The sequence below is a fragment of the Mchenga conophoros genome, linkage group LG23, assembly GCF_057382185.1.
Source record: "Mchenga conophoros isolate Kocher_MC1m ecotype Shallow Benthic linkage group LG23, M_conophoros_male_GT1.1, whole genome shotgun sequence".
NCBI classification, from domain to species: Eukaryota; Metazoa; Chordata; class Actinopteri; order Cichliformes; family Cichlidae; genus Mchenga; species Mchenga conophoros.
This window is the reverse complement of record NC_140547.1, coordinates 31,830,877-31,849,855: the sequence shown is the minus strand read 5'-3', so window position 1 is coordinate 31,849,855 and position 18,979 is coordinate 31,830,877. Positions and strand designations below refer to the sequence as shown.

The window sequence follows — 18,979 nt, the reverse complement described above, 5'->3', positions numbered from 1 at the left end:
ACTGAACTAATGCATCCGTGAGACGTGGCTGCTTCAAGCACCCGTATTTTATCTCTTTACGCACAATCTTTGGATGATTCTTTTCTTATTGTCAACAAATGTATGGCCTAGTTTTCTTTGTTCATTGTAGCCTACTCAAGCAGGAGGAGGAGGAGCATTTTGTACGGTGGAAAAGTCTCGAGTTTCCCCTCATTTCTTCATGTTTTGGCAGGAAAATACGTGAAAGCTTAAAATGAATCTAATATATGAGGCAAAAACAGAGTTAGCACCATTCTGATGAGCTCGAAAGTCAATATTTGGTGTTATCACGTCTATTCTTGAACACAGCCTGAACTGGGAAACCACTGTACTTTTCTGCACTTTTACTTTTGACAAGATCTCAGCCCCAAACCAGAGCGTCCTCATGAATTCAGATTCATCACTGAGACCTGTCGCCACTAGTTTTCATTCTGCTTCTTATGTAATTCAGCATACCTCAGCCTTTTCTCCCTGTTTGCCTTCCTTAAGAATTACCATTAAAGAGTGACTACATGGAAGCAAAATACAGAGAAATGGGGGAGACTTTTGCACAGTACTGTATGTAGGCAACAGTATATTTCATGGTACAGTAGAATGTAATGCTGTATATATTCTTACATCAGGATGCACTCCATATAAACTAAATACCTCTTCTCCTATAGGAATTTTAACACTGACAGTTTGGCATCAAGTGTGTATATATATATATATATATATATATATTCTCCAGTATATATATATTCAATATTCCAGTGAAATCTTAAACATCATATCAACATTTTTTATATAAAATATTTAATATCTTTTCAAAAAAAATTTACTATAAATTTGATATAGTTAAAGGATCACCTTATGTAACCCTGTGCTATCAGATCATGACTTTTTTGTCATGATTTTTTTTTTTTCGCTCTCCAAACCCTTAGCAATCAGGAGATCACAAATATTTTTTATATTTTCCAAAAAAGTCCCTTTTGTTTGTCTCTAAAACAAAAAGATTAGATTAGTGTGTGGCGCTAGGGTTGGGGTCACCACTGATGAGGACTTTGACCAGGTTGATGCTTAATGACTGCAAAATATTGGAGCTGAATTCTTACAAACATAATTTTTATTAAATGATGCTATAAAAAATAAGAAAGAAATGTGGTGGTTTGGGGGTTTGATCGTCTCCAAACATAAAATAAGGAATTTTTGGGCACTGTGTGAAATAATATATTGCTAAAGATAAAACATTCCCTTACTTGCTTTGATTTTGTCAGCTTCATAATATATGCAAGATGAGTTTGTGGCTGTTTTGGCCTTTAAAAAAAGGACACATGAATTCCCAGCTGAATTCTTATTGAGTTCTTCGATGTACTTGCACATCGAAGAACTCTCTGTCTCCGTGTTGTCTTTTCTCTGCTCTGTCTCTCTCTGCCTCACACAGCAGCAGCAGCGGCAGCAGCAGGCAGGCCTGCAGCTTACCAATGCGTTCAGTGAGGGGGGATTTGGCCAGGCTCTAATCAATCACTGACAGATTACCTCCAAAGCCACTTCCACAGCCATTAAAGCAGGACAAATGCAGAATTGCAACTGAACAAGTTGGAGTTTTTAAGCCAACACCAGGACTTCCTGGTTATTTGTCAAAGTCAGTGCTGCTGAGCCGCATGAGTGGTCGTGCGAGCGTGTCTGTGTGTGTGTCTATGTGTGTGTGCACAGGGCTCAGAGGCAAAGCGGGCCAGCCGTTCACACTGTGTGTCAGGGAGAATGAGGGAGAGAGCAATAGACAGTAACAGAGTGACTGAGTTATTGTTAGTGTGTATTTTTATGCTCTCAGGTGTGTGTGTGTGTGTGTGTGTGTGTGTGTGTGTGTGTGTGTGTGTGTGTGTGTGTGTGTGTGTGTGTGTGTGTGTGTGTGCGCAGGTGGCTGCGTCACTCTTGGGCCACTGTAGCTTACAGTAAATCACATTCCCCTTATTGCCAAATTTAGCAGCTTATGTTCAATAGGCTCTGCTCAAATCTACACCGCGTCCTATCAGGCCGTTAGTCTGGGTTATAAAAGAGGACTGGCCACACTCTAGCCTCAAAGCACAGGCAACTCATCCCTTTTTCTATTTCCCTATATTATTATTCTTTATCTGAGAGACTGGAAACACTGTCTGGGCTTTTATAATCTCTCCGTTTTCTCCCCTTGGATTTCCTGCCTTTGAGATTCCCCTACAATTGTACCCCATTCACATGGGCTTTGTTTACATCAGGGTATATTTGATAGAAGACACTAAGAAATTGGATATCATCATTTTCATTTTCAGCCTGTATTACCAAGGGAATATGGCCTATTCATAATGTAAAGAAAAAACGTTTTATTCTATAAGCCTTCCTCTTTATCCAAATAGATTCTGACATTTTTACTTCGTGGCAGACAAGGCAGGTTAAGTGCTGATAATTATTTGGAGAAGATGAAGAAAAATATGATATGCAGGGAGGTGACATCAAAGCAACGGGTTTTGTTGCATGTTCTGCCTCTTATAAGCGGGAATATGATACATTTGCAGCCGAAGCTTGATTATTGTGACGTTCGGGGATTCCTTTGATTAGGTGCTTTGTTTTTGCCTCGCATTAAAGAACAGGACCTCGTGTTTCATTTAGCACGGTAATTTCATAAATAACACGAGAGATTTCTTTGGGTTTTATTTATTTAATTAATTAATTTGGGGCTGGTGGAGGGAAGGGGAAAATTCACCAAAAAAGTGTAGCGTTGAAATGATGAGGCCCGACACTGAAGTCTGCTGGTGCTGGGGTTGAAATTTAGCTGGTCATGTGACTCTAACCCCCCCTTCTTATGACCCTGGAGATGGAGAGAGAAAGACAGAGAGGAGGAACACAGGAAACAGGATTGCATTGGAAGGTGTGTATGCGCATTGTGTTTTGTGCACTGTGTGGGTGTTCATATTTGTGTGTGTGCGACTGTGTTTCTCCACCCCCCTCCTATTCAATTAAGAGCTTAAGCTCATTAGTGGCAGACTTACATCATTACCTCTCCAATGGCTAATGAGTTAAAATCTATTTAGATTTATGTTGCTGTTAAATCTTTCCCACACACACACTTTTACACGTCACAAAAGTAGCCTTACACAAGGTTTTCCATAGCAGTGAGCAGTGTGGGAGCCTTTTATAGCAACACTGAATATTCAAAACACTAGAATTATATCTTTTGCCTTCAGTACGGAAATCAGAGGGGGGGGGGATGCTCTGTAATGTAGTTACACACTGTAATGTAAGACAGAGACCTGTTTTCCCCCAGTTAAACATTACAAACCTGATGCATGGAAGCCTTCTTCCCTGTAACTAATAATTAGCACTTCCTAACAAAAAGATCACTCCTCCATGAAGCCATTACATAGTGATTAACTAAGGTTTCAATCAATTTTAATTAATCCTTGATTGCATTGCCGGCTTGACAATTTTAATGAAGTGGTGGAATTGTAAAATAATAATAATTATTGACAGCGAAAGTTGCAGCGCAGGCCCGAGTCATAAGAAGCAGGAAGGAACGAAGGGAAGAAAGGAGGAAGGAAGGAAGCCACTGGTGGAGGTGTGCGTGACCTCAGCATGGATGCACATTTAACCCCGAGTTATTATTGTTTCAAGCACATTTTTAATAACCTCACTTAAAACTTGGCTACATTAACGATGATTTTTTTTCTCTCCCCCTTGCGCGCTAACTACTTAGTGGGGTGATATTAGGAACAATGAAGTGACAGGTCTTCCATCTTTGATGTCTTGTTTAAACCTGGTCTCCCCGCTGACGCTTTGATAACGCGCTAACTGGGACATTTTCATTCTAATTAGGGCTTCAATTGCTAATTCCATACTGCCTGCTATAATTATCACTGGGAGATATTTGCGACTGCTGCGTGCGCTCGTGTTTTTTTCTCTCCATCTTCTTCTTCTCTGCTCGGTTTAAGAGGTGAACGCTAAAGTTTATCATCAGTGAGAACTTTTAAGCGATCGCAAGCACTGTGCTTAAATCAGTGTCCATGTTAGAAAATCAGTTCGTCGGTGATGTGCAAAGATTAAAAGGCGTTTCTTTTGCGTCAGAAACGCGCTTAAAGTGTGTCTGTCTGTGTGTGACCTTTCATATCCTAAAACAGCTGAGTGGAAGTGACTTGTTAAAAGGCGCCTCTTCTTCAGCGCAGGCGTCCTCACTCTTTCTGTGTTTGCCTCTTTCGGCTCATCTCCCATCACTACTTCCAAACTTAACATACAAATCAAGTGCCCACAACAACCTTATGGGTAACAATTGGATTTTTTTTCCACCCCCCACCACCACCACCTCCCTGCTTCGCCGCCGCCTCCTCCTTTTGACGCATGCGTGTTGGCGAGCGTACTGGTCAGTCTGAGAAGCAGCTGTTCAGCGCTGGTGAAATTCCAACATGGCAGTGGCTGTGGTCAGTGTCTACTGCGTTAACTTGGGATGGTTTCAGCTCACACGCATCCCGGCTTAACCTCGGCACCTCGCTCATCAGCAGGACCCCTCCCAGGGATCGATGCGACCATAACGCTCCCCCCCCCCCCACACGCTTTCTCACACATACACACACGCACACGCACACACGTGAGAGGTCGACCTGTCACTGGAGAGCAGAGAGAGAGAGAGAGAGAGAGAGAAAAAAAGGTAAGGAACGGGGATCCGCTGCATCTGCAATTAGAGCGAGCGGTCAGAGCAGACAGCGCGTCTGTGTGGAGGAGACGAGCTCGGAGCAGCCCGCCGCTCATCTCGGAATAGTGCATGTGCAGTTTGTGATCTGACAAGTTTCCCGATTTGCGAGCGATGCCCTCTGCGTAACGGGTTATTTATTCATCTGTCGGTGAAGCGCACCTGCGCCACGCCGCGCGTGGATCGCACAGGCACGGACACGTAGGCTGCACCGTTGGCTTCCTGTTTGTGTGTGTCGACTGTGCGGCACTCCGAACAGAAAAAAGCCACAACTTGGGTGCACACACACACTCACACACACACACGCGGAGGCTTTTTTTTCCTCTCCCCATTAGCTTCCATGAGGCGGGTACGGTTACAACAAGTTGCGCGTGCAGTCAGCGGATCCGGTGATATCGCGGCACGTGTTAATTAATGAATCTCACAAACTGGACATTTGTGGTCGTAAGGAGCGGATTTAACTCGGATGACAGATCCGCACCAGTTGATTTTTCTCCGATATCGTCCTCCTCTTCCTCCTCCTCCTCCTCCACTGCTGCCTGTCATCTCGGGCTCCACTTTCTAATGAGATGCATGTAGGTTAGATGGCTCTCCTATTGAGTTGCTTGCTCCAAAGACTCGCAGGGCCCACCTCTCACACGGCTTGAAATCCGAGCAGTGTTGCACCCAGAAAGTGTCTCCTATTGTAAAGCTTTTTTTTTTCTTTGAGAGGGAATCCTTCCTTCCGCCTTTTCTTCCACAAATTAATTCCAATGCTCTCTCCTCCTCTTCCTCTCTCTCTTCTTCTTTCTGTTCCAGCACGACATGATCAGCAGCAGCAGCGTCTATGGTAGGTTGATGTTTTTTTCTCCATCAACTTATGTACTTTTTCACTTAAATATATGTGTGTGTGTGTGTGTGTGTGTGTGTGTGTGTGTGTGTGTGTGTGTATTTATGTATGTAAAACTATTAAAATAACATTGGGCAGCTGGGGTTGGGGGTAGGGGGGAGCTGATGACCTCAGATTGTTTTCAGTGTTGACTCAAAAAGTGAATTCTTCATGTTTGAGATGGATGTCCAAATTGTAGCTGTGTTGTTTGGATTAATTTCCTTCTCTTAATTTTTTAAAAACTATTTTTTTCTGTAACACAAACACAGCCTTGTGTAGCACACACACTACCTGGTAATTAATATTTGGTGACTAAGCCTGCAACATCTAAATTACACATGGCTTAATTTTGCAGCTCTAATTCGATTTTTTTCAAGATATTAAATAAATGACATATTTGTAATGGAATATTGTTCTTGAAAACCCTCAGAGCTGCAGATTAAATACAGCAGTTTGAGTAGGCTAATTATTTTTTTCCTTGACATTTCAAAATATCATTGAGACAGAATAATGTGCTCAGAAATTCACTGATCACTTAATGAAACAAATGGATGTGACTGGAGTCACTGTGCGCGAGACCTCTGTCACATTTTTACAAAGTGAAAAATACATATTTATGATTTTTTTCCCCTTAGTTGCACCATATCTTTTTTCCGTTATTGTACTAAAGAAACATTCAGTGCTAGTTATTATTTTTCTAATCAGGTGAGGGATTTCCTGCGTGATAGAAGAACGCTGATGACACAATGAGAGCACCTTGCTCCAAAATTAAATTCAGTTTTGAAATTTCAGCCACATAAACACGCAAACAAAACAGCCCTGCATGCGTGTTGCTGTTGTGCCGATGCACAATAAGAAGGTTCACGTTGAAGGCGAGAGTTTTAGGATGGATGACAGCCAAGTTCTGTAACTGCACAGTCTTGTTTTTTTTCTAGTGGCTGTTAGTGAGAACTCAACCTTTCGTCTCTGATCTCTGAGCTCACACACGCAGTCGTTCGCTTCACCTCACCTCCTCTCTCCTGCTGCTGCGTGTGTCTCGCCTTTATTTCTCTTTATACGTGCGCGTGCTGATGTTCTAACACTTTGGTGAAAATGTAGAAGTTATCCTGATACTGGTTTCATTGTTCCAAATTAGCATGCAGGTATGCACATGTAAGTAGCAGCGAACAGTTAAAACTGAACAGTTTCTGCAGCTTTTTTCCCCTAAATTAGTCCATACTGATTTTATTTGGACGTGCGGGTCTGATTTGCAGATGTGATTTTTCTGTTCTTTTTATTGGGCGCTCGCGTACACTTGTGTTCTTGCTTTGTTGCTGTTTTTGAGACTCGTGTGAAATGCGGGCTCTGACGTTTGAGATGGGTAGCATGAGTTTTTCCAAAGGCAAGAGTGTGTGCACAAGAAGGAAACGCAGGAACAGCCACACACGCTGTTGATTTGTGTGTGTGTGGCCTACTGTAAATAATGTAGATACTGAGCGGTTTGTTTATTCCTTTGCTCCAGTCCTCACCGTAAGATCTGCGTCCACTGTGTGAGCTTGTTGCAGTGACAGTCGCAATAATCCCCCTCATTATACACATAAAGTATCGCCTCACATCTCCAACGGCCTCACAGTAAAGCTAATAGGGACAGAGTGTGGAGAAATAATAGGAATAGCAGAAAAAGTGCTTTACAAACAGGCAGCCCTTTACTCTGACTTTATCTATCTAAATGTGGACTTTTCCTTCAAATGAACAGAGAGAGTCGGTGTGCTGCGAGGGTGGCTAAGCTACTCCCAGCGGGGCCGTATAAATAAATTATCCTGACACTTTCTATCAGTATGTAATGTTTACCATTAAAAGCTGTTTTACCATCCTGCAACCACCGGCGTGCGATCTAGTCTGCCCCGCGGGACTCCTGCCAGATGTAAGGGGATGTGCATGTTGGGGGGGGGGGAATACCGGGGCTTTTCAGACAGAGGGAGAAGGAAGGAAAGAAAGAGAGACATTTGTTGGTCCTTGCCACGTCCATATCAGTGGATTTCTCCTGTCTGAGCATCCTGACAAAGGGGCCTCTTCAAATGAGATCCAGGCAGGGTTGTCATCTTTTAGCAAATATGTTAAGTGTTATCTTTTGTGCTCTTGGCTTGCTGAGCGGAGCTGGACCCCATGGGAGCCTGGCGCATGCAAATAGAACAAATCCCTCTCGGACCTGTCTGTCTGTTTCGCTCTCTTCCATCTCTCCACCTCCCCTCCCTGCTCCCCTTCTTTTCTCCGCGTTTGCTCGACAGTGCGTCAGCCTATCTTGTCTCTTTGCTCTCTCATCTATTTCACTCTTTGTCCACTTATTTCCTCCCTCTCTCTTCCCCTCTCTCCCTCGTTCTTCTCTCTCTCTGTCCCAGAAGACAGTGCTGGGGCTGTGTGTCAGCTAACTGTAGCGAGGCTGTGTAGTCTTTGTGTGTTTCCCTGCGTGCTAGCTGACAGCCCCCTCCTCGCTGATCCAAGTTCCTCTTCTCAGAGACGGCAGGTAGCTGTCGGTAGGGCCGCTGCCTGTGTTTCTCCGTAGATGAGTGGACGCCAATTCCTTAAAATCCTTGACACTGTGATCCACTCTATCCTCCTCTTCCTCTTTCTATGTTTCCCCCTCCTCCCCTCTTTTCCCTGCTACACTGGCTGCATCTTTTTTTTTTTCATAGTTTCACATGGGGGTTTTGTTTTTTGTGACTGACAGTTGCCGCTTGATAAATTTTATTTTTTTTCCTCTTTTCCCTGTGTTGCGACTCAACCTTTTTTACACACTCTTCTGATTCCTATTCACTTTTCCTGGCATCTCTCCTTCTCAGTACTGACTAGTTATTATCCAGTCAAAATCTGATGGGTGTTCTTAAGTGAAGGGATAGCCACATAAGACTGACTCAGTGGAGGAGTAATACCTACAGCTTACTACCAAAGATCTTGCTGTAACCTGTGATGCTCAGTGCTAAGATTGTGCTTTTACACTGCCAGACGTGGTTCATCAGGTTTTGGTGCTATTATAAAACGGGAAAAAACATGTAAGAAAAAGTTAGACGTTAAAAGATGTGAAGTCATGAATTTAAGTTTGACACAAATGAGGAAAGAATTGCAATAAATGCAGCAGAAACTGATCTATGACCAATGTAGCCAAATTTACAGATTTATTACCCCCCTCTCAACACACACACACACACACATGCACGCACACCATCCTCTAAAAGACATCCTGTCAAATTCATTTCCATGTTAATTCCAGGATTAAAAAGCATTATCTCCATTTCTTTGAACTCTGAATCCCCACAAAATGTTTGAAGTTTCTCATTTTATGTAATGCATCGTTTTTCATAGGTTTTAATCAAATCAAAGCGACAGTTATTTTATACTTTTTCCTCCCTCCTACCTTCTTTTGCTATCCCCCTATTTCTGAATTTTAAACAGACCTCCGTTCACCTCCCTTTACTCTTCACCAGCAATCTCCACCACCCGTGGCCCGGATTCTCTGGCAGATATTAAAGCATTCTGCGTTTGGAAGTGTTAAATATGCTAAGGACTTATTAAAAAAAGGAAAAATATTCCACACCATTAGACCTTTAATAGACATGGCAGCTCACAGCTTATCCTTTACATTGTGCCTTGAAATGAGAAGGCACCATTTCTAATTAGGTTATTGCCATGGAAGTCTTGTTAAAGTGTGCGAAGGGGCTGCCGCTCATTTGGTTTGACGACGGAGGACCCCGACGAGAGCCTCTTTTTTTTTGTTGTTTTTTAAAGAAAAAGAAAAAGCACTGGCCCAAAGAAAACAGCAGCTAAAGAGCAAGACAGGAGCTGACTGTGATGCCTTGCTGCTGCTCTCCCTTTGCGGCTCTGACTGGATGATCTGATTTTGCTAACAGCGAGGCTTGGCCAGATAGTGACCGTCTGCAACCCCCCCCACAAACCCCCAATCCGCCACTCAGTTTGAATATCTTGATTAGTAGGACACCTTTGGCAAATGGAAAGTAAGTCAGCAGCACTTCTTATTTTTATTTTATTTTTATCTATTTATCTATTTATTTTTGTCTGAGGCGGTTGAGGTGTGCGTGCGTGTTAATGAACAATGGCTCATTTGGCGCGAGAGTGAATTTGTATGTGTGTATGGGTGTCTGTGTGAGCTTGGAAGGCTGCCAGGGGATGGACACAAAGGATGTTGAGTGGCTGGGCGTGTGGCACAGCATCACTTAGCTGCCTGTGGCCTCAGGGAGATGGACACAAACTGGGAGCGAGAGCAAAAACAACTTCTATTGCTAAAGAGCTCCAAATGTGACTGTGGCTATTGCAGGGTTGCTACGTTTTTTTTATCTATTTATTTTTTACTGGTTTGGTTTGTAAAATGTTAAAAAAAAAAGAAGAAGAAAAAAAAATTTGAGTCACATGTTGTCTAGCTTGAGGTGATAACTTTATAGTCTTTTTATGGCTTTTTAAAGCAAAGCAAGAGACACAAAAGATTTATGTATCTCATTTTTTCTGCTGTGAATAAGTAGCGTTTGTTAGCGGAGTTATGAGTTAAAACAGAAATTTCACTGTTGTCATGCTTTTGACGATAATTCTTAACATTCCCATTTATTTGCATTTAAGTGCTGTACAATCAACACTAATGCCAAGCTCTAAATTTGCCTCAGCTTCAATTTCAAAATGAAACTGTTGACTGTCTTTTGTTTGACCAGCAATCAAAAACTTGTACATATGGGTTTTTTTCCCAGTGACATGAAAAAGGAAACGATCTGCAGCTCAGTCGCTGAGAAATTGTTTAACGTCTGCATGTGTGCGTGTGTGTGTGTGTGTGTGTGTGTGTGTGTGTGTGTGTGTGTTCAGGCCTGCTAAGGAGGATTGTGTGTGATTATGTTGTTTCATGCTTGCACTGTGTGTGTGTGTGTGTGTGTGTGTGTGTGTGTGTGTGGCCAAGTTTCCCCACTGGAAGCGGGCGAGAGCATTAGGATGTTGCTTGTATGACTCTGCTGGCAGGATGGACACATGTGGTAGATGGCTAATGATAGCACGCAGCGTATAATGAGATCCTACTCTCCGTCTGTCTCCCCTACCTGGCATCATGCATTAACCATACAAGAGGAAGAGGAGGCACGCATGGTATTGACTTTTGAGTGGGCGTCTGCTTGTCCATTGTTGGTTTTGTTTAGCACTAAGAGTTCAGCATGGCTGCAAGCGCTGCACATTTATAACAAGTTTTTTTGTTGTTGTTGTTGTTTTTTTGTCAATCGTGGCAGAAGCCCTCGGTATGCATGTGTACGTGCGTGCGTGAGGCGAGAATCTCTCCTCATCTGCACCTCTTGAGCTCTGTTAAATGGTTGTAAATTGATTTTAGATGCACTCCAATGTATACACTTAACAAGCCAAATGGGTTCAGTTGGTGGGTTAGTTTATGTGGTCAGAAGATTATTCTATTAATGTATTCCTCACTCTGTAATCCACAGTATGCTGTGTGAGGGAGGGAGTCACTGGCAATGGTCCATCTTCTTGCCCAGTAACATATATTTATCCTCTTCACTACACAATCCTCTAGGCTGCTCAAATCCCCCAGGGGGTCCCAATGACATGCTTACTAATGTGTGCTTTGGAAACGGAGTGCTATTGTATCCCTTAAATCTCACAAAGCACTGTATGATTTGCCCATTGTCGATAAATCGCTTTGCTTGTGCCAAGTACTTGCATCTCACAGAGGCTTAATGCTTTGAGGGTTTCAGGGACAGCTTCAAGTTCCTCTTTTGTTGATTTCGGGGAAAAGTGCCAAGACTGCTGCGCTGAATATTGTTTTGCGTATGGAGGAGGGAGGGGAGGAAGGGCCTTTGCCAAGCAACTCCATTGAGCCCTGTGAATGGGCCATTCATATTTAGGAGAATCACCCAGATGCCATATTGTTGGCTCAACAATGCTAAATATTCTCCAACAAGGATGGGATTGTAACAGGATTTTCAATTGTGCAAGTGTTCGAAAAGGATGTTGAGAAGAACAGTATCCAGCCTTCAGTAACTCTGAAATGTGTGAATAAATAAGTAGAGACATTAGAAGTCATAGGACAATTCAAGTGTTTTCCAAACCAGTCGTGTGTATTGTTGCTTTTTTCTTGGAAAAATGAAACCCTCTACACAATATAAATGTTTTAAAATATTCAAAATTACAGGATCTGTTTAGCAACAACACCTGGAAGTACATTACTGCCTTTACAGGGTTACTGACCGAGGTTTAAAATTTCACTTCGGGACTTTTAAAAGCAGGGTGTGTCTGTAACTGGTGGTACTGGTGGGATTCAAACTACAGGCCAGGACGGTCAGACAGGCTGCTGGACAGGCACAAAATCGCTCTCTGAGCTTCCCAAAGGTGCGACTATAACATGGAACCTGAAAACAACCGCTGTAAGGACCAAACTCTTGTTCTAGGGTCTAAAACAGCCAAAATGTCATTGCGGTCTTTTATGTCATGCATGCACTGTGTATTAATCACGGGCTGGATCTGTGCCTGAGAGGCTGATCAAATTTATTGTTTGGCTGCACGGGACAGTAATGGGTGTTTAATTACTCAATAAAAGCCCTTTTATAGATTCCCAGGCCTCCTGTGTGTTGAGCAAATGGTATTGATCTGTCTCCGGGCTGCAACATGATAGCCTGTGAAGGAGAATTAGAGCCGTTAGCCTGCTAGCGTTTTCTCATTCATTAGCTGCATTAGCCAGAGGGTGATTACGACGTAGCATCATTGTTAATACCAAAGTCTCAAAGGTTTTTCTGTCTGCCTTGTGTTGTAAAGCTCCGTGCAGCTCATTTACACAAATATGGATTAGATCAGCAATGAATAACATTGAGGAAGGTGTTACGATAAGAATCTCCAGGAGAGTTGTATTTCTTTTTTGCAACATTTCCACCTGTGCAGTTTTGTCAGTGCATTAAGCACGCTATAATTCCCACAGCTAAGCTCGACGAAGCCCTTTCCTGAGCTGTGAGCTGCATTAGTCGGGCTACCGTCTATACCTATGCACATTTTAATCCCACCACTTCCCCACCCTCTAATCAGTAATCTGATGGCTCCTCCTCCTCATCCTCCCCAGAGGCCTAATTCTGGATCCCCGTTCTCCTGCACACCCAGCAGTCAGGAGAATGACTCACACAGAGGAGAAAGCTGAATGACAGTCACTCTTAGCATGTCTCCATTAGGTTTTCTGTCCATGCATTCATGCCAGCAAACATGTGCAGCCCTGTATGGTGTCCACTGTGTCTTTTTCTCGTCTAACTGCATCTGCCCCGCGCCCATTGTTCTTTTATGTTCAGAGCGTATCACCGCTTCTGTCGGCCAGCTCCGCTCCTCTTGATGCACGGCAAAAACCTTTTGCAATAAGTTGCTTGATATGTCTATATCAAATGAGTGTGGTCTATTACAGATGTGGCGGAGTCAGTTGGGTGGCTTTGTGAACAAAAAAAGGGGTTCTGCAAGGGACCATGAAAGAGACATTGTCAAATACAGACCATACAGTTCCTTTGTAGATAAATGGATTTTCATGCTTATCAACTGGGACAGTAACATGAGTGAAAACTGTGGAGAATGTGGAATTGCTCTTAGTATTCGGCCATACACAGGGATAAATGTAGCTTCAAGTGTGTGTGGTCTGTCATTGTCCTACAGAAAGGTTTTGTTTTTTGTTTTTTTGTCGTTTGGGTTTCTACATTCAGTTTGGAACCACATTCACTGCTGATGCCACAGATGTGCATCACGCATGGAGCCATATGTTACACTTCCACAGTAATTGTACTATCAGTTCTTAAGCATCATCTGTTTAGTGTCACGGGAAAAAATACTTTTAATCCACAGTCAGGTTTTTTTTTTCTTTTATATCACAATGGAATATTTTTTTTCTTCTCTAAATTGGATTGGAATCATTATGTCAATGACATTTTCATACCCACTTGTAAAAGTTTTTGAAACATTATTCATTGATTTCTAAATTCCCAGTTTAACCCTCCTGCCATCCTTTAAAAAACTCACACCCATCACCCTAGGGACCATTCTCAGCCACGCCATAAAAAGACCATATATCCATATTTTAGTCCACTTTAAATTAGCCAACCTTGTAAAACTACTTCTCCCTGAAATATTCATGTAAAGTTTTAATTATATTTTCGTTGTTTTAACCCTTCAAATCCCAGTGTTATTACATGAGCGCCCTGTGTTATAAGCCCCAAAAACCAAAAAACGAAACTAAATATTTCCACAAAAAACCAGTTGAAGTAATATGTGATTGTCATTATAAGTAGGCCTTTAGATGGACCAAAGATTGGCACCAACATACATTTTGACCTGCCATTATTTTTTTTGCATTTTTTTTGCAATTTAAAAATTAAAACTTCAAGGCCCTGAGTCTTCATTGACATCCAAGAAAAGAAGAAAAAATAAAATCATATGATGATAATTTGGGGTTGAAAAATAGCGTTTATAATGGAAGTCAATGGGCAGAAAATGGTCCCCAGGGTGATGGGTGTGGGGATTTCTGCTGCTCAGCCATTTTAGGCTGATTTAAGGAATTCACACTGGAATATTAACATTGACAGGTAAAAACTATCCTGTGGCAAGTTTGGTTATATTCCACTGAACACAGTGGAAATGGCAGCCATTTAACACATAGCAGTGGCACAAAAAGGTCCCAAGAAGGCAGGAAGGTTAAGATGGATGGTTTGAGTAAACCATACATGACGGGGCGAGGCAGCTTCATGTCTCAGAACCTCATGTCTCAGTTTTCTATTGTCCCTGATTGTGGCTGCAAAAATGGTTTTAGCAAGACACAGTTAAGCTAGCTTAGCATTTCAACTATAGATGTGTTTACCTAATTGCTATCTATACTTTGTGCATAGAACAATAAAAACAGAAGACTACCATACATTCTGCATACTAGTGCTTTCTTTTTCTTTTCATGTCACTATCAGACATACTGTTTTTCAGGAGCTAGCTTTTAACCTGTTGTTGAGTGTATGTGTTGATGCTATAAGCCTAAAAATCATTGTTTTCTTAGACATATATGGCACAATAACTGGATATTTGGTGGCACCTGAAATAATATTGAGGCATTTTTACATTTGTAACTCTAGCCCCAGTGTGGTGGTGGCTTGGCTTTCAGCCAGAGGACCTGTTTGTCTTGTGAGTGGGAACATGGCTTAAATTTATTTATTGTCTTTTTTTGTGTGTGAGTGTGTGTGTGTGTGTTTGCTTACTATTTCAGGGTTTTTTGACCACAGTTATGAAACCTGTTCAATGCCTAGGTACTAAAATTACTTGATTAGGTAATATTTTGGCCAAAGTTTCTTTTCATAACATGTTAGAAGGTACACGTCTCCTGTCTTCAAGCTTCCATTCTTTAATAATTACAATGACAGGTAATATCCCATATAGTTGTAGGTAGGGCTGCTCAATTAATCGAATTTTAATCACGATTACGATCTGGGCTTTCAACGATCATTAAAAATGACTGAGCCGATTATTAGCCCCTCCCTCATTTATCCGCGACACCTTAAAGGCCGGTCCGTGAAAATATTGTCGGGCATAAACCGGTCCTTGGCGCAAAAAAGGTTGGAGACCGCTGATTAAGAGGACCCGAGGGAAGCTCGGAAAGCTAAGCAGAAGTTATTTGGAGAGGAGAGTGACTGCCGTTGGTTGAAAAGAGAGGTTTAAAAAAAAAAACTTCAGTGGTGTTGCACACTATTTTATATTATTTTTTAAAGTCATTGAAGCCGGTCAGAGCAGCACGCTCAGTTTTGTGTAACTATTTTTAAATCCCTGTAGAACCGGAACCGTGTAAGCTAGCGCAATAATTTGTTTTGCATATGAAACCGGAGGAGTTGTACTTACATCTTATGCCATCAGCTTGTCCTCGGTCACGGTTTCCTTCCACATAAAGCTTTGCAAAAATTGCATAAAAAGCGCTTGCAGGAACAAAAACATAATATTCCAGAAACACGCTTTGCCGATCCGATCAGCTGTTCGTAACACTTCCCACAGTGAAACAGACGTCAGCACGAACTATCACATGTCGGCCATTTCCTCCCTGAAACCGGAAGTGACGTCATTTTCGCGGAAATGTAGTTTTTTACTTGTAGGCCTTAAAAGGGCTGGTTATAAGATAAGCTGGTTATACTGGTCATGTTTGACTTTTCTGAATAGTTTCTGGGATGCTTAGAACTCGAATTGCAGTGCTGGAAATAGTTTATTTTGATGCACATGCTGTTTTCTTTGCAAATTTGCATCATAGGATTGTTTTTTCGTTTTTCCTGCAGTGTATATAAAAATTGGTGTATCTCCAAAATAAAACTATGAAGACACTCAAAATAAATTTCCTGTTGTTGTAAACTATTTTTTGCAACTTTTTTGCATTTAAAGTTTTGAGGGATAAGCCTCTGAAAATTTCTCCAAGTAGAAATATATGTAAAAAAAAAAAAAAAGCAAAAACGATTTTCAATTTTTTTTGTAGTTTATTGCACTTTTTTGCAATTAATGTAGACTTAATGCATACATATTATTCAAATATGGGCTATAACAGTTGTATAGCAACTTGAAATGCTCCCACAAATGGCACTACAACATGTAAAAAAATAATATAAGCTCTGGCGGACTTGGTTCTATGGTAGGTCTTAAAGGGTTAAATAAATATCGTCAAATAATCGAGATCTCAATTTCAGTGAAAATAATCGTGATTATCATTTTTGCCATAATCGAGCAGCCCTAGTTGTAGGACATAACCTGCTGTACAGGTTGAACAATTTCAGAGCACTTACACATCAGTGGCGGTTTTAACTCTTTTACAGAACTAAACCACATGTGTGTATATATATTTATATATATATATGTATATATATATATATATATATGAAAATAATATAATGTAGCTAATCCTCCATAAAGGATTTTACATAATTTGAAGGAAAATAATTGAAATAAGGGTCACCTGGTTGTAAGTGTATGGAGTTTGCGAATTAACACATTCTAATCCCAGGTGCACGCGAACATATACACAAACATGCCCACACACAGACACACAAAAACCCTTTTCACATTCCACTGCCTGTGGGGCGCAAATGAGAAGCGATGTCTACTCGATGCAGAGCCAGTGATCTAGGTAATCTGCCTGTGCTGTGGGAGAGGTCTATTGGTCTACAAATCAATTGGCTTCATGTCCGTACCATTAGGCTAACATAGCAGTGCTGAGGCGCTGAGAGCAGTAAACAGACTGTTTAATTCCCCTGGACACCAGCCAGGTGTCCTCCTGCTTCCTCCTGATCCCTTTTTTTCCTTGTTTTACTTCCCTGTATTCTAGCAGCCTCCTCCGTTCCTTCCTCTTCTCCACTTCACTTGCAGTGATTTTCAGTGGACAAGTGCTTACAGGAATATTGCTTGGAGGGATTGTGTGTGTGTGTGTGTGTGTGTGTGTGTGTGTGTGTGTGTGTGTGTGTGTGTGTGTGTGTGTGTGAAGAGAAGAGGTTTTGGCCAATGAAAGTGTCTATACTGAGTAAGTGATCCCTTGGGATGCAGTACATACACCAGGCATCCTTCTTTATCTCCCTGCATGTGTATCTCTCTCCCCTTTTCTCCGTATCACTGTATGGGTTTGTCTCACGCTTTGTTTCTCTCTCTGTGTATCTGCTCGCCTTCCTCTTTATATATATATATTTTCCCCCCTGCCTTTTTCTGTCTGCAGACAGAGCCTGCAAACAAGTCGGTAATACGAGGATGCCGAATCAAAACAAATGCACACTCCCAATGATTAGAAAAATGCAGATTTACGTCCGGGCGGCAAAAAGTTGACCACTTTTACTGTTGCACAGATACACCGGTGACAGATACGCTAATGACTTAGCTTGTATAACGTCAGCAATTCAATTTATCCACTTGGCTGCTGTTCTGCATGTCCTGAATTGTGCTACAGTATGGTAATTGAGCCAGTGTATGTTGACAGATGAGTGTTGTTGGCAGTATTGCTGTTGTGTGTCTCATTTCCTGCACGCTGCTGCAGATTGACTGATAAGATAAGAGGCCCATAGCAACTTCTGAGAGCTTCAGAGTAACTAACAACCTGATGAGATGCTGTGCTATAGCTTTGATTAAGGAGGGTGCAAGGGACAGCAAAGTGTAACAGGTAGTGAATGAGTGCAGATTAAACTTACATTACCAGTGGCCTCACTGTTTGATGTTCTGCTGGCCAGTAAAGGACAGACACAGTATAGAAATCTGTTTTGTGCTTTCAGATTTGCCCGTTCTGCCAGAACATTTTACTGTTGCTAGGAGACGCTGCAACCCTCGGACACATCTGGTCAGCTGTTAGTACAAGTTGTTAACAAAAGCTGGAGCATCTGCAACGACATGATACTGTTTACAAAATGCAGCTCCCTATAGGCTTGGTGTCAATCAGCTTTTTCAACGAAAGCGTGCAGGGAGGATGTTCGGAGCAGAGAACTCAAGGTGAAGAAGAAATGAGTGTAAAAGCAGAATTCAGATGTTATATGGTGCCGCCGTACTGGCTTTGTCTTCCAGTAACAAATATCGTAACTTTCAAAAATGGAAATATCACAGCCTGAATTTCTGGCTCCTCTGTCAGCCTCTTCGTTCCTCAGCCTTGACTCATGTCCCTCATGGGACCTCAGTGGTGGAATGACATTCGTCTTCGAACAGACCAGCAGAGTCACTCCTTATCTTGTGTCCCAACTCATCTCCTCAATAAATACCTCGTGCCCTTTTCTCTCTCCTCCTCGTCGTCCGACTCTGCTTTTAGGGAGCAGAAAATGCTCATGAAAAGGTTCTGACAGCGAAGCGGCACAGTAATATGGGAAGAAGAAAATAATTGATTTTCTAAAACTGCTTTGCCACTGTGAGACATGCTATGTCACAAATATGTGAAATCGCATGCAAACGTGCACATCCAAACTGTTATCAAGGCCCTGGTCTTTGTCACTCCAAAATAGGCAGAGAAAATAGTATTTGGTGTTTTGGTTCACAGCTTCAGGGTCATTGAGAACGCATTCTTTAATCATCTTTTGGCTCCTTGAGTCAGGCTATAAGAAATGAGCGTAACTATAGAAGCTAACCTTAATGCTATGTTTCTTTTGTAAACATGTATTGTGTTAAATTAGTGGTAATTTATTTGCCAGTTACATCAGCAGCATTGTTCTGTGATGATCTAAATGTACAAGTAGATTTGACTTTTGTTTCAGTGCGGCTTAAATACATCAACTGTCGGCCAGATCTTAGCATAAAAGGATTAATCAAATTAATCAAAAGAAAATATTTCCAGCTAAAATGCTTTGATTAACAGAAGATTAGGCATTTTATTATTCTAGCCATTTTCTTGACTCTTAAGTATTTTTCTAGACCTCTGTGATGCTGAA

General features: G+C 41.8%; 1 protein-coding gene across 2 annotated transcripts in view; it reads left to right on the top strand.

The window, feature by feature from the left end:
• The first annotated feature begins 4,416 nt into the window (after positions 1 to 4,416).
• The window catches only part of LOC146547629 (fidgetin-like), a 32,271-nt gene continuing 17,708 nt past the window's right edge, over positions 4,417 to 18,979 (top strand). Inside the window, exons 1-2 of one of the 2 annotated variants that reach the window (XM_085265521.1) lie at positions 4,417 to 4,672; positions 5,513 to 5,543. In XM_085265521.1, the coding sequence (XP_085121647.1) occupies positions 4,472 to 4,672; positions 5,513 to 5,543 (232 nt within the window). In that variant the 5' untranslated portion in view covers positions 4,417 to 4,471. The other variant, XM_085265522.1, reaches the window with a different exon arrangement.